The 14785-nt window shown below is 47.8% G+C and overlaps 1 protein-coding gene across 2 annotated transcripts in view; it reads left to right on the plus strand.

Annotated features, from left to right (window-relative positions):
* APOM (apolipoprotein M) overlaps positions 1 to 14785 on the plus strand; it is a 37634-nt gene that overhangs the window by 14962 nt on the left and 7887 nt on the right. For both annotated transcript variants that reach the window (XM_056540956.1, XM_056540957.1), the window contains exon 5: positions 3516 to 3614. In XM_056540956.1, the coding sequence (XP_056396931.1) occupies positions 3516 to 3614 (99 nt within the window). The remainder of the gene's footprint in view (positions 1 to 3515; positions 3615 to 14785) is intronic.

Here is a 14785-nt window from a genome sequence, read left to right on the forward strand (position 1 = left end):
GGGGCGTGATAGCCGTCACGCCCCCTCCCATAGACTTATATTGAGGGGGCATTACTGGGACGTCACGAGCCTCCGCCCCGTATCACCAGTCATCGGGCACGGAGCGAAGCTCGCTCCGTCCACCGGATGTCTGGGGTGCCGCAGCCGAGATAGCAAGGGTCCCCAGCAGCGGGACCCCCGTGATCAGACATCTTATCACCTATACTTTGGATAGGGGATAAGATGTCCAGGTGCGGAGTACCCCTTTAAGGGCGTGTCCTGCAGGACTCCTACTAATGGGAACTGCGTTCCTGCTGTGGAAAAAGTGCAGGAACTCCATTCCCATGAGTTCCTCCAGGACTTGAGCCCTGGTTTTAACCATGAAATCATGTGTGTAAGCTTCTGGGCCCCAGTGTATAATCTGTAACAGGAACCCCCAGGGCAGGCTCTGCCTATAGGCAAAATAGACAGCTGCCCAGAGCGCCCTCTTGATATGGGGCGCTGCTCTGCCCGCCACAAGAAAGTTAGACAGCCACTATCTAAACCAACCACTCAACCAGCTCAGACAGCAACACCACCATCATAACCCTCTGTGATGTGTGTCACCCCAGTAGTAAGGTAATTACTTAGGGAGAGGGTTTGTTACAGTGTGTCACCCCAGTAGTAAGGTAATTACATAGGGAGAGGGTTTGTTACAGTGTGTCACCCCAGTAGTAAGGAGGTTACATGAGGATGGGTTTTGCTACAGTGTTTCACCCCAGTAGTAAGCAAATTACATGAGGATGAGGTTTGTTACAGTGTGTCACCCTAGTAGTAAGGAGATTACATGAGCAGGAGGTTTTTACAGTGTGTCACCCCAGTAGTAAGGTGATTACATAAGGAGGTTTGTTACAGTGTGTCACCCCAGTAGTAAGGAGATTACATGAGAAGGAGGTTTGTTACAGTGTGTCACCCCAGTAGTAATGAGATTACATGAGGAGGAGGTTTGTTACAGTGTGTCACCCCAGTAGTAATGAGATTACATAAGGATGAGGTCTGTTACAGTGTGTCACCCCAGTAGTAAGGAATTACATGAGGAGGAGGTTTGTTACAGTGTGTCACCCCAGTAGAAAGGTAATTACATGAGGAGGAGGTTTGTTACAGTGTGTCACCCCAGTAATAAGGAGATCACATGAGGAGGAGGTTTGTTACAGTGTGTCACCCCAGTAGTAATGAGATAACATGAGGAGGAGGTTTGTTACAGTGTGTCACACCAGTAGTAAGGAGATTACATGAGGAGGAGGGTTGTTACAGTGTGTCACCCCAGTAGTAAGGAGATTACATGAGGAGGAGGTTTGTTACAGTGTGTCACCCCAGTAGTAAAGAGATTACATGAGGAGGAGGTTTGTTACAGTGTGTCACCCCAGTAGTAGGGATATTACATAGGGAGAGGGTTTAATACAGTGTGTCACCCCAGTAGTGAGGAGATTACATGAGGAGGAGGTTTGTTACAGTGTGTCACCCCAGTAGTAAGGAGATTACATGAGGAGGAGGTTAATTACATTGTGTCACCCCAGTAGTAAGGAGATTACATGAGGAGGGGGTTTGTTACAGTGTGTCACCCCAGTAGTGAGGAGATTACATGAGGAGGAGGTTTGTTACAGTGTGTCACCCCATTAGTAAGGAGGTTACATGAGGAGGAGGTATGTTACAATGTGTCACCCCAGTAGTAAGGAGATTACATGAGGAGGAGGTTTGTTACAGTGTGTCACCCCAGTAGTAAGGAGATTACATGAGGAGGAGGTTTGTTACAGTGTGTCACCCCAGTAGTAAGGAGATTACATGAGGAGGAGGTTTGTTACAGTGTGTCACCCCAGTAGTAAGGTGATTACATAAGGAGGAGGTTTGTTACAGTGTGTCACCCCAGTAATAAGGAGATCACATAAGGAGGAGGTTTGTTACAGTGTGTCACCCCAGTAGTAATGAGATAACATGAGGAGGAGGTTTGTTACAGTGTGTCACCCCAGTAGTAAGGAGATTACATGAGGAGGAGGGTTGTTACAGTGTGTCACCCCAGTAGTAAGGAGATTACATGAGGAGGAGGTTTGTTACAGTGTGTCACCCCAGTAGTAGGGATATTACATAGGGAGAGGGTTTAATACAGTGTGTCACCCCAGTAGTGAGGAGATTACATGAGGAGGAGGTTTGTTACAGTGTGTCACCCCAGTAGTAAGGAGATTACATGAGGAGGAGGTTAATTACATTGTGTCACCCCAGTAGTAAGGAGATTACATGAGGAGGGGTTTGTTACAGTGTGTCACCCCAGTAGTGAGGAGATTACATGAGGAGGAGGTTTGTTACAGTGTGTCACCCCATTAGTAAGGAGGTTACATGAGGAGGAGGTATGTTACAATGTGTCACCCCAGTAGTAAGAAGATTACATGAGGAGGAGGTTTGTTACAGTGTGTCACCCCAGTAGTAAGGAGATTACATGAGGAGGAGGTTTGTTACAGTGTGTCACCCCAGTAGTAAGGAGATTACATGAGGAGCAGGTTTGTTACAGTGTGTCACCCCAGTAGTAAGGTGATTACATAAGGAGGAGGTTTGTTACAGTGTGTCACCCCTGTAGTAAGGAGGAGGTTTCCATAAGGAGGAGGTTTGTTACAGTGTGTCACCCCAGTAGTAAGGTAATTACATGAGGAGGAGGTTTGTTACAGTGTGTCACCCCCGTAGTAAGGTGATTACATGAGGAGGAGGTTTGTTACAGTGTGTCACCCCAGTAGTAAGGAGATTACATGAGAAGGAGGGTTGTTACAGTGTGTCACCCCAGTAGTAAGGAAATTACATGAGGAGGGTTTTGTTACAGTGTGTCACCCCAGTAGTAAGGTGATTACATGTGGAGGGTTTTGTTACAGTGTGTCACCCCAGTAGTAAGGAGATTACATGGGGAGGAGGTTTGTTACAGTGTGTCACCCCAGTAGTAAGGAGATTACATGAGGAGGAGATTTGTTACAGTGTGTCACCTCAGTAGTAAGGAGATTACATGAGGAGGAGGTTTGTTACAGTGTGTCACCCCAGTAGTAAGGGTGACACACTAAAAACTTTTTACATGGCCCCCCTCAACATGTTTCACTACCAAAATAGCTTCATCAAGAGGCAAGCGGGCACTGCCCGCTTGCCTCTTGATAAAGCTACTTCGGTAGTGAAACATGTCGAGGGGGCCATGTAAAATGTTTTTAGATCAGGTGCCATTGTCTTACATCTTACAAAAGTAGGGGTGTTTCTGCAGGCACCCTGCATTGGAAAACGCATTGAATATACTCTATAGACCGGCTAGTCAGGTTGTCCTTTATATATAGGACCTAGTGGCACCTGGATATTTTAAACTAATTTAGTGTGCGAATTCAAATAAAATAAAGATTGCACTTTTAATAAATACATATATTTAGTTGTATGGGAAGAAAAGGGTTTTTGTTGGGTTACCTGTTGGTGACCTATAAGTAAATTATCTAGTAGACAGCACTAATAGTTCCTACTCTTTCTCCTTCTTTCCTCAGCCCGTTCCACACAACTGGACAAAGACTGTATGGACGAGTTCAAGCATAAATCCACGTGTGACGGCTACAAAGATTTTCTACAACTTCCGCAAAATCTAGGTAACCATGACATGTTATAATGTTCTGTACTCGATGGTAATGCAAGATATACATTTAGAAAGTCTTCAGACATTTTTTTTCACACGTTGCGGTCTAGTGATAAAATAAAAAAAGTTTTCCCATCATTCTGCACTCAGTACCCCATAACAATGTAGAAATAGAATTTTGGGAATTTTTGCAAATTTTTTTAAATAGGAAAAACTTACATTTTACATTTGGATACTTGAAATTTAGCTCTGGCTCCTCCCATTTCTCTTGATCACCTTTGAGATCTTTCTCCACCTTGGTTGGAGTCATCCGGGGTAAATTCAGCTGATTGGACAGGATTTAGGAAGACACAGCCCTGTCTATATAAGGTCTCACAGCTGACAATGTATATCAGCGCACAAACCAAGCCATGAGGTGGAAAGAATGGCCTGTAGAGCATCGGAAATAGGATTTTGTGGAGACAAATAGGGTCAAAAAAAATAAAAATACTACTGCATTGAAACAACCAGCAGATGGAGAGACTGAGGCCAGCACAGGACAATAATTATTTATTTGGCAAAGCACACAACGTGTTTCGGCATACAAAGAGTGCCTTCCTCAGGTCCAAATGTACAATGCACTCCTCCTAGGTAGGATGCAAGGGTGCTGTTGGGGATCCTGTGAGTAGCAGTGTTGGCGTTGGTCTGACCTACACCAGCACTGCTACTCACAGGATCCCCAACATCCTACTACCCAGGAGGAGTGCATTGTATGTTTGGACCTGAGGAAGGCACTCCTTGTGTGCCGAAACGCGCTGTCCGCTTTGCCAAAGAAATTGTTATTGTCCTGTGCTGGCCTGAGTCTCTCCATTTGTTACTTTTTGTGAGCAGCGCCTCCTAGACCGTTTTTCTCCTTTTTCTATTATCTCCGGTTCTCTACTGGCTCTTACACAATAGTCCAGACCCGGTTGAAGTGCGGCAGCCAAAACTAAACCTACCTGTACCACAATCACATCAGCCAATTGTGAGCCACGACCCCATGCACTTTGGGATCTAGTACCGTCACCCAATTTGGTGAGTATATCACTTTGGTGTGGTGGAGGGTCACATCAAGCTGATATACAATATAAAGGGAAACAACCAGAGCTCTTTCTAGAGCAGATCGCCCCACCAAACTAAAGAATTGGGCAGGGGAGAGGGGTTTTAGTAAGAGAGATGACCAAGAACACAATGGTCCCTCTGGCTGAGCTCCAAAGATCCTGTGAGCAGACAGGAAAAACTCCCGGAAGGTCCAGAACCATCACAAGCTCTCCTCCAATATGAGCGTTATGCAGAGTGGCCAGAAAGAAGCCTCTTCTCAATAAAAGTCACATAAAAGCCACCTTAGATTTGCAAAAAAAAGTACCTAAAGGACTCTCAGACTGTGTAAAATGGGATTTTTTGGTCTGATGAAACTAAGATTAAAACGTCATTTAAGTGTCATGTCTGGATAGAGCTCTGCTCCTCGCCTACCAAATACCATCCTCACAGTGAAGAATGGTGGTGCTTTAGACCTCAGACTGGGCTGATGGTTCACCTTCCAATACAAGAGTGACCCTAAGCACACGGCCAAGCAACTTAGGGACAATTCTGTGAATGTCCCTGAGTGTCCCAGACAGAGCCTGAGCCCAAATGATAATCTCTGCAGAGACCTGAAAATGGCTTCCACTGGTGGTCTCCATCATCCATGATGCAAGCAGAAATTCAGCAGAGTGAATGGGAGTGCGGAATCCAATAGAAGTCTATGGGCTTTAATTTGAGGTGAAATTCCGCAAGCAGAAATTCTGCCGTGTGAATAGACCCTTAGGGTTGCAGTCAGCCATCAGCCCCTCGAAAACAGTTGGAAACACTTGTTGGGATAAGCTGTTGTGGTGGCCCAGTACAGGAGGTGTTACCCTGTGCTCCTGCTGTCCTGTCAGGCAGACTCCTTCAGTGTCCCCAAGGCCCCCTGCACTTGTTTCTCCATTGTAAATATGTTTTTACAGTTTTTTTTTAGCAACTGTCCAGAGCAGCATATGTTTGCTATGGGGATTTTCTCTTACTCTGGACAGTTCTTAAAATGGACAGAGATGTCAGCAGAGAGCACTGTCTCTGCGTCACTGGTCACCTCCTTGGGCCCTGGCTGAACTGTATAGACTTTACCATCTGTCTACCCTCAGTAAAGCTACCGTTGTATGTAACTTGCCATCGGAGTCTTTATTGCCCCTGTGCCTAGCCCAGGATCCAGCGGTATACCTTCGGGTGGTTATAGGCTAAACCACGCCCCGGCGTCACGAATACAATAGGTTAATGCCATCTGCCTCTCGGATAACAACATCTGCCCTCATCACACCCTCTACCACACTGTTATACCTTGTTTTACCTGCAGGGGCACTGCAGGGAAACAAGCATAAATATAGAAGCTCAGGAGCTGTGGTCATTGCAAGAAATAGGATAATGCAGGACCCCAATCTTATAACCTGAGCCTTACAAGTACAGCTCCAGACAAGTAGCAGACAGTCGAGCAGATCCTGGAGATAGTGCCACATGTGAATGGCTCGGATCCTCGTTTTGGCAGAGAAGCAAAGTCTTAGGGAACACAAAGGAGTATTCTGAAGCGTCAGAGCACGGGACAAACCATAACAAATGAAATAATAGCTTTTGAAATAGTTTCCTACATGAAAACACAAAGCTGGTTATGTATCTGCACAATGTCAACAGCCTGTGGCGTAGAGCCAAGGGTTCTTTTGTAATACGGTACATACAACCATCTAAGTCTCCTTCTGAAGCCCCAGGGTGTTTATCACCATCATATGACAAGTACAGTGGGGATCAAAAGTTTGGGCACCCCACGTAAAAATTTGTATTAATGTGCATAAAGAAGCCAAGGAAAGATGGAAAAATCTCCAAAAAGCATCAAATTACAGATTAGACATTCTTATAATATGTCAACAAAAGTTAGATTTTATTTCCATTATTTACACTTTCAAAATAACAGAAAACAAAAAAATGGTGTCTGCAAAACTTTAGGCACCCTGCAGAATTTATAGCATGCACTGCCCCCTTTGCAAAGCTGAGACCTGCCAGTGTCATGGATTGTTCTCAATCATCATCTGGGAAGACCAGGTGATGTCAATCTCAAAGGTTTTAAATGCCCAGGCTCATCTGACCTTGCCCCAACAATCAGCACCATGGGTTCTTCTAAGCAGTTGTCCAGAAATCTGAAAATAGTTGACGCTCACAAAGCTGGAGAAGGCTATAAGAAGATAGCAAAACGTTTTCAGATGTCAATATCCTCTGTTCGTAATGTAATTTAGAAATGGCAGTCATCAGGAACAGTGGAAATTAAAGCAAGATCTGGAAGACCAAGAAAATATCAGACAGAACAGCTCTGTTACGCCGAGCGCTCCGGGTCCCCGCTCCTCCCCGGAGCGCTCGCTACACTCTCCCCGCTGCAGCGCTCCGGTCAGATCCACTGACCCGGGGCGCTGCGATTCCGCTTCCAGCCGGGATGCGATTCGCGATGCGGGTAGCGCCCGCTCGCGATGCGCACCCCGGCTCCCGTACCTGACTCGCTCTCCCTCGGTCCTGTCCCGGCGCGCGCGGCCCCGCTCCCTAGGGCGCGCGCGCGCCGGGTCTTTGCGATTTAAAGGGCCACTGCGCCGCTGATTGGCGCAGTGATTCCAATTAGTGTCTTCACCTGTGCACTTCCCTATATCACCTCACTTCCCCTGCACTTCCTTGCCGGATCTTGTTGCCATTGTGCCAGTGAAAGCGTTTCCTTGTGTGTTCCTAGCCTGTGTTCCAGACCTCCTGCCGTTGCCCCTGACTACGATCCTTGCTGCCTGCCCCGACCTTCTGCTACGTCCGACCTTGCTTCTGTCTACTCCCTTGTACCGCGCCTATCTTCAGCAGCCTGAGAGGTGAGCCGTTGCTAGTGGATACGACCTGGTCACTACCGCCGCAGCAAGACCATCCCGCTTTGCGGCGGGCTCTGGTGAAAACCAGTAGTGACTTAGAACCGGTCCACTAGCACGGTCCACGCCAATCCCTCTCTGGCACAGAGGATCCACTACCTGCCAGCCGGCATCGTGACAGTAGATCCGGCCATGGATCCCGCTGAAGTTCCTCTGCCAGTTGTCGCTGACCTCACCACGGTGGTCGCCCAGCAGTCACAACAGATAGCGCAACAAGGCCAACAGCTGTCTCAACTGACCGTTATGCTACAGCAGTTACTACCACAGCTTCAGCAGTCATCTCCTCCGCCAGCTCCTGCACCTCCTCCGCAGCGAGTGGCCGCTCCTGGTCTACGCCTATCCTTGCCGGATAAATTTGATGGGGACTCTAAGTTTTGCCGTGGCTTTCTTTCCCAATGTTCCCTGCATCTGGAGATGATGTCGGACCTGTTTCCCACTGAAAGGTCTAAGGTGGCTTTCGTAGTCAGCCTTCTGTCTGGAAAAGCCCTGTCTTGGGCCACACCGCTCTGGGACCGCAATGACCCCGTCACTGCCTCCGTACACTCCTTCTTCTCGGAAATCCGAAGTGTCTTTGAGGAACCTGCCCGAGCCTCTTCTGCTGAGACTGCCCTGTTGAACCTGGTCCAGGGTAATTCTTCCGTTGGCGAGTATGCCGTACAATTCCGTACTCTTGCTTCAGAATTATCCTGGAACAATGAGGCCCTCTGCGCGACCTTTAAAAAAGGCCTATCCAGCAACATTAAAGATGTTCTGGCCGCACGAGAAATGCCTGCTAATCTTCATGAACTTATTCACCTAGCCACTCGCATTGACATGCGTTTTTCCGAAAGGCGTCAGGAGCTCCGCCAAGATATGGACTCTGTTCGCACGAGGCGTTTCTTCTCCTCGGCTCCTCTCTCCTCTGGTCCCCTGCAATCTGTTCCTGTGCCTCCCGCCGTGGAGGCTATGCAGGTCGACCGGTCTCGCCTGACACCTCAAGAGAGGACACGACGCCGCATGGAGAACCTCTGCCTGTACTGTGCTAGTACCGAACACTTCCTGAGGGATTGTCCTATCCGTCCTCCCCGCCTGGAAAGACGTACGCTGACTCCGCACAAAGGTGAGACAATCCTTGATGTCTACTCTGCTTCTCCACGTCTTACTGTGCCTGTGCGGATGTCTGCCTCTGCCTTCTCCTTCTCTACTGTGGCCTTCTTGGACTCTGGATCTGCAGGAAATTTTATTTTGGCCTCTCTCGTCAACAGGTTCAACATCCCAGTGACCAGTCTCGCCAGACCCCTTTACATCAATTGTGTAAACAATGAAAGATTGGACTGTACCATACGTTTCCGCACGGAGCCCCTTCTAATGAGCATCGGATCTCATCACGAGAGGATTGAACTTTTGGTCCTCCCCAATTGCACCTCGGAAATTCTCCTTGGACTTCCCTGGCTTCAACTTCATTCCCCAACCCTGGATTGGTCCACTGGGGAGATCAAGAGTTGGGGGCCCTCTTGTTCCAAGGACTGTCTAAAACCGGTTCCCAGTAACCCTTGCCGTGACTCTGTGGTTCCTCCAGTAACCGGTCTCCCTAAGGCCTATATGGACTTCGCGGATGTTTTCTGCAAAAAACAAGCGGAGACTCTACCTCCTCACAGGCCTTATGATTGTCCTATCGACCTCCTCCCGGGCACTACTCCACCCCGGGGCAGAATTTATCCTCTCTCTGCCCCAGAGACTCTTGCCATGTCTGAATACGTCCAGGAAAATTTAAAAAAGGGCTTTATCCGTAAATCCTCCTCTCCTGCCGGAGCCGGATTTTTCTTTGTGTCCAAAAAAGATGGCTCCCTACGTCCTTGCATTGACTACCGCGGTCTTAATAAAATCACGGTTAAGAACCGCTACCCCCTACCCCTCATCTCTGAACTCTTTGATCGCCTCCAAGGTGCCCACATCTTTACTAAATTGGACTTAAGAGGCGCCTATAACCTCATCCGCATCAGAGAGGGGGATGAGTGGAAAACAGCATTTAACACCAGAGATGGACACTTTGAGTATCTGGTCATGCCCTTTGGCCTGTGCAACGCCCGTGCTGTCTTCCAAGACTTTGTTAATGAAATTTTTCGTGATCTGTTATACTCCTGTGTTGTTGTATATCTGGATGATATCCTAATTTTTTCGGCCAATCTAGAAGAACACCGCCAGCATGTCCGTATGGTTCTTCAGAGACTTCGTGACAATCAACTCTATGCTAAAATTGAGAAATGTCTGTTTGAATGCCAATCTCTTCCTTTTCTAGGATATTTGGTCTCTGGCCAGGGACTACAAATGGATCCAGACAAACTCTCTGCCGTCTTAGATTGGCCACGCCCCTCCGGACTCCGTGCTATCCAACGCTTTTTGGGGTTCGCCAATTATTACAGGCAATTTATTCCACATTTTTCTACCCTTGTGGCTCCTATCGTGGCTTTAACCAAAAAAAATGCCGATCCCAAGTCCTGGCCTCCTCAAGCGGAAGACGCCTTTAAACGACTCAAGTCTGCCTTTTCTTCGGCTCCCGTGCTCTCCAGACCTGACCCTTCCAAACCCTTCCTACTGGAGGTTGATGCCTCCTCAGTGGGAGCTGGAGCTGTTCTTCTACAGAAAAATTCTTCCGGGCATGCCGTCACTTGTGGTTTTTTTTCTAGGACCTTCTCTCCGGCGGAGAGGAACTACTCCATCGGGGATCGAGAGCTTCTAGCCATTAAATTAGCACTTGAGGAATGGAGGCATCTGCTGGAGGGATCAAGATTTCCAGTTATTATTTACACCGACCACAAGAACCTCTCCTACCTCCAGTCTGCCCAACGGCTGAATCCTCGCCAGGCCCGGTGGTCTCTGTTCTTTGCCCGGTTTAATTTTGAGATTCACTTTCGTCCTGCCGATAAGAACATTAGGGCCGATGCTCTCTCTCGTTCCTCGGATGCCTCAGAAGTTGAACTCTCTCCGCAACACATCATTCCACCTGACTGCCTGATCTCCACTTCTCCTGCCTTCATCAGGCAAACTCCTCCAGGAAAGACCTTTGTTTCTCCACGCCAACGCCTCGGAATCCTCAAATGGGGTCACTCCTCCCATCTCGCAGGTCATGTGGGCATCAAGAAATCTCTGCAACTCATCTCCCGCTTCTATTGGTGGCCGACTCTGGAGACGGATGTTGTGGACTTTGTGCGAGCCTGCACTATCTGTGCCCGGGATAAGACTCCTCGCCAGAAGCCCGCTGGTTTTCTTCATCCCCTGCCTGTCCCCGAACAGCCTTGGTCTCTGATTGGTATGGATTTTATTACTGATTTACCCCCTTCCCGTGGCAACACTGTTATTTGGGTGGTCGTTGATCGATTCTCCAAAATGGCACATTTCATCCCTCTTCCTGGTCTTCCTTCAGCGCCTCAGTTGGCTAAACAATTTTTTGTACACATTTTTCGTCTTCACGGGTTGCCTACGCAGATCGTCTCGGATAGAGGTGTCCAATTCGTGTCTAAATTCTGGAGGGCTCTCTGTAAACAACTCAAGATTAAATTAAATTTTTCTTCTGCATATCATCCCCAGTCCAATGGACAAGTAGAAAGAATTAACCAGGTCTTGGGTGATTATTTGCGACATTTTGTTTCCTCCCGCCAGGATGACTGGGCAGATCTCCTTCCATGGGCCGAATTCTCGTATAACTTCAGAGTCTCTGAATCTTCCTCCAAATCCCCATTTTTCGTGGTGTACGGCCGTCACCCTCTTCCCCCCCTCCCTACCCCCTTGCCCTCTGGTCTACCCGCTGTGGATGAAATTTCTCGTGACCTTTCCATCATATGGAGAGAGACCCAAAATTCTCTCTTACAGGCTTCATCACGCATGAAGAAGTTCGCAGATAAGAAAAGAAGAGCTCCTCCCGTTTTTTCCCCTGGAGACAAGGTATGGCTCTCCGCTAAATATGTCCGCTTCCGTGTCCCTAGCTACAAGTTGGGACCACGCTATCTTGGTCCTTTCAAAGTTTTGTGTCAAATTAATCCTGTCTCTTACAAACTTCTTCTTCCTCCTTCTCTTCGTATCCCTAATGCCTTTCACGTCTCTCTTCTTAAACCACTCATCCTCAACCGTTTTTCTCCCAAATCTGTTCCTCCCACTCCTGTTTCCGGCTCCTCGGACATCTTCTCTGTCAAAGAGATCTTAGCCTCTAAAAAGGTCAGAGGGAAAACTTTTTTTTTAGTGGACTGGGAGGGTTGTGGTCCTGAAGAGAGATCCTGGGAACCTGAGGACAACATCCTAGACAAAAGTCTGCTCCTCAGGTTCTCAGGCTCTAAGAAGAGGGGGAGACCCAAGGGGGGGGGTACTGTTACGCCGAGCGCTCCGGGTCCCCGCTCCTCCCCGGAGCGCTCGCTACACTCTCCCCGCTGCAGCGCTCCGGTCAGATCCACTGACCCGGGGCGCTGCGATTCCGCTTCCAGCCGGGATGCGATTCGCGATGCGGGTAGCGCCCGCTCGCGATGCGCACCCCGGCTCCCGTACCTGACTCGCTCTCCCTCGGTCCTGTCCCGGCGCGCGCGGCCCCGCTCCCTAGGGCGCGCGCGCGCCGGGTCTTTGCGATTTAAAGGGCCACTGCGCCGCTGATTGGCGCAGTGATTCCAATTAGTGTCTTCACCTGTGCACTTCCCTATATCACCTCACTTCCCCTGCACTTCCTTGCCGGATCTTGTTGCCATTGTGCCAGTGAAAGCGTTTCCTTGTGTGTTCCTAGCCTGTGTTCCAGACCTCCTGCCGTTGCCCCTGACTACGATCCTTGCTGCCTGCCCCGACCTTCTGCTACGTCCGACCTTGCTTCTGTCTACTCCCTTGTACCGCGCCTATCTTCAGCAGCCTGAGAGGTGAGCCGTTGCTAGTGGATACGACCTGGTCACTACCGCCGCAGCAAGACCATCCCGCTTTGCGGCGGGCTCTGGTGAAAACCAGTAGTGACTTAGAACCGGTCCACTAGCACGGTCCACGCCAATCCCTCTCTGGCACAGAGGATCCACTACCTGCCAGCCGGCATCGTGACAAGCTCGCAGGATTGTGAGAAAAACAATTCAAAACCCACGTTTGACTGCACAATCCCTCCAGAAAGATCTGGCAGACACTGGAGTTGTGGTACACAATTCCACTATAAAGAGATACTTGTACAAATATGGTCTTCATGGAAGAGTCCTCAGAAGAAAACCTCTTCTACATCCTCACCACAAAAATCAGCATTTGAACTTTGCAAATGAACATATAGACAAGCCTGATGCATTTTGGAAACAGGTTCTGTGGACCGAAGATGTTAAAATTGAACTTTTTGGCCAGAATGAGCAAAGGTACGTTTGGAGAAGAAGGGGAACAGAATTTAATGAAAAGAACCTCTGTCCAACTGTTAAGCATGGGGGTGGATCAATCATGCTTTGGGGTTGTATTGCAGCCAGTGGCACAGGGAACATCTCACGAGTAGAAGGAAAAATTGATTCAATAAAATTTCAGCAAATTTGGGATGCAAATTTGATGCCATCTGTGAAAAAGCTGACGTTAAAGAGAGGATGGCTTCTACAAATGGATAATAATCCTAAACACACCTCGAAATCCACAAGGGATTACATCAAGAGGCGTAAACTGAAGGTTTTGTCGTGGCCTTCACAATCTCCTGACCTCAACATAATTGAAAATCTATGGATAGACCTTAAAAGAGCAGTGCGTGAAAGACAGCCCAGAAATCTCAAAGAACTGGAAGACTTTTGTAAGGAAGAATGGGCAAAGATTACTCAAACAGGAATTGAAAGACTCTTGGCTGGCTACAAAAAGCGTTTACAAGCTGTGATACTTGCCAAAGGGGGCAGTACAAGATATTAACTCTGCAGGGTGCCCAAACTTTTGCAGACGCCATTTTTTTGTTTTCTGTTATTTTGAAAGTGTAAATGATGGAAATAAAATCTAACTTTTGTTGACATATTATAAGAATGTCTAATCTGTAATTTGATGCCTTTTGGAGATTTTTCCATCTTTCCTTGGCTTCTTTATGCACATTAATACAAATTTTTACCTGGGGTGCCCAAACTTTTGATCCCCACTGTAGAAGGAGTTTTTAGGTTCACTAGAAATTTATCTTTATTTAAAAGGATTATCCAGGAATAGAAAAACAGAGCTAGTGCCTTCCTAAAACAGCCCCTCTCCTGTCCTCAGGTTGTGTATGGTATTACAGCTTTCACTCCTTTCACTTCAAGTGTACCTATTATCAACTAAACTTTCCCTAATCCCCCTCCCCATCTGCCCCTGTCTCTAACTCTATCTATCCTAACGTTTAAAATTATAAACCACATAAAAATACCTTTTTATGTTCATCTTCGGTAGCTCAGACAGGAGCGTCTGAGAAGGGAGGAAGTGGGCGGGGCCCGGCAGGCGCAACGTCATCTGAAGCCTTGCCGGGCCGCTTACGCCCTTCTTCCTGTATGCCAGACCCAGAGTCAAATAAAATGAAAATACCTTCTGTCTTGAAGAGCTGCGCTCAACTGACTCTGGGCCAGCATGCGCCGGCTCTCCTTGTCAGTGGGAGGAGCCTGAGACACCGCTGGCCGGCAGAGTTAGGAGCTCGCCTGGCAGGGATGCGCGCACAGCACTCGCTCCCGCCTGTCTGATTGATCAGATTTTGGACTCAGACGCCAGGCCGGCGTGATTCCGAAATCCCCAAAAAAGGGACTCCTAGGGAGACCCCTAGTGGCCAAAAGTTTAAACACCAAAAACACATAGAAGAATACATTTTTTTAAATAGAACCCTTTTAGAAAAGTGTTCTATATATTATAAACTATAAAATATTTTAAAAAATTTGATGAGAGGTACTCTTTCAATGGAACTGAGCTGCAGTACCACACACAGGTTGCTGTTGACTGATCTGGTATTCTTAAAGGGGTACATCAGTGGGAACAATTGTTTTAAAATCGACTGGTGCCAGAATATTATACAGATTTGTAAATTACTTGAATTAAAAAATCTTAATCCTTCCAGTACTTAACAGCCGCTGTATGCTCCAGAGGAAGTTGTGTAGTTCTTTCCAGTTTGACCACAGTGCTCTTTGCTGCCACCAATATCCATGTCAGGTACTGTCCAGAGCAGGAGCAAATCCCCATAGCAAACCTCTACTGCTCTGGACAGTTTATAAAATGGACAGAGGTGTCAGCAGAGAGCACTGTGGTCAGACTG

This window comes from Hyla sarda, chromosome 9 (genome assembly GCF_029499605.1).
Source record: "Hyla sarda isolate aHylSar1 chromosome 9, aHylSar1.hap1, whole genome shotgun sequence".
Classification (NCBI taxonomy): Eukaryota; Metazoa; Chordata; class Amphibia; order Anura; family Hylidae; genus Hyla; species Hyla sarda.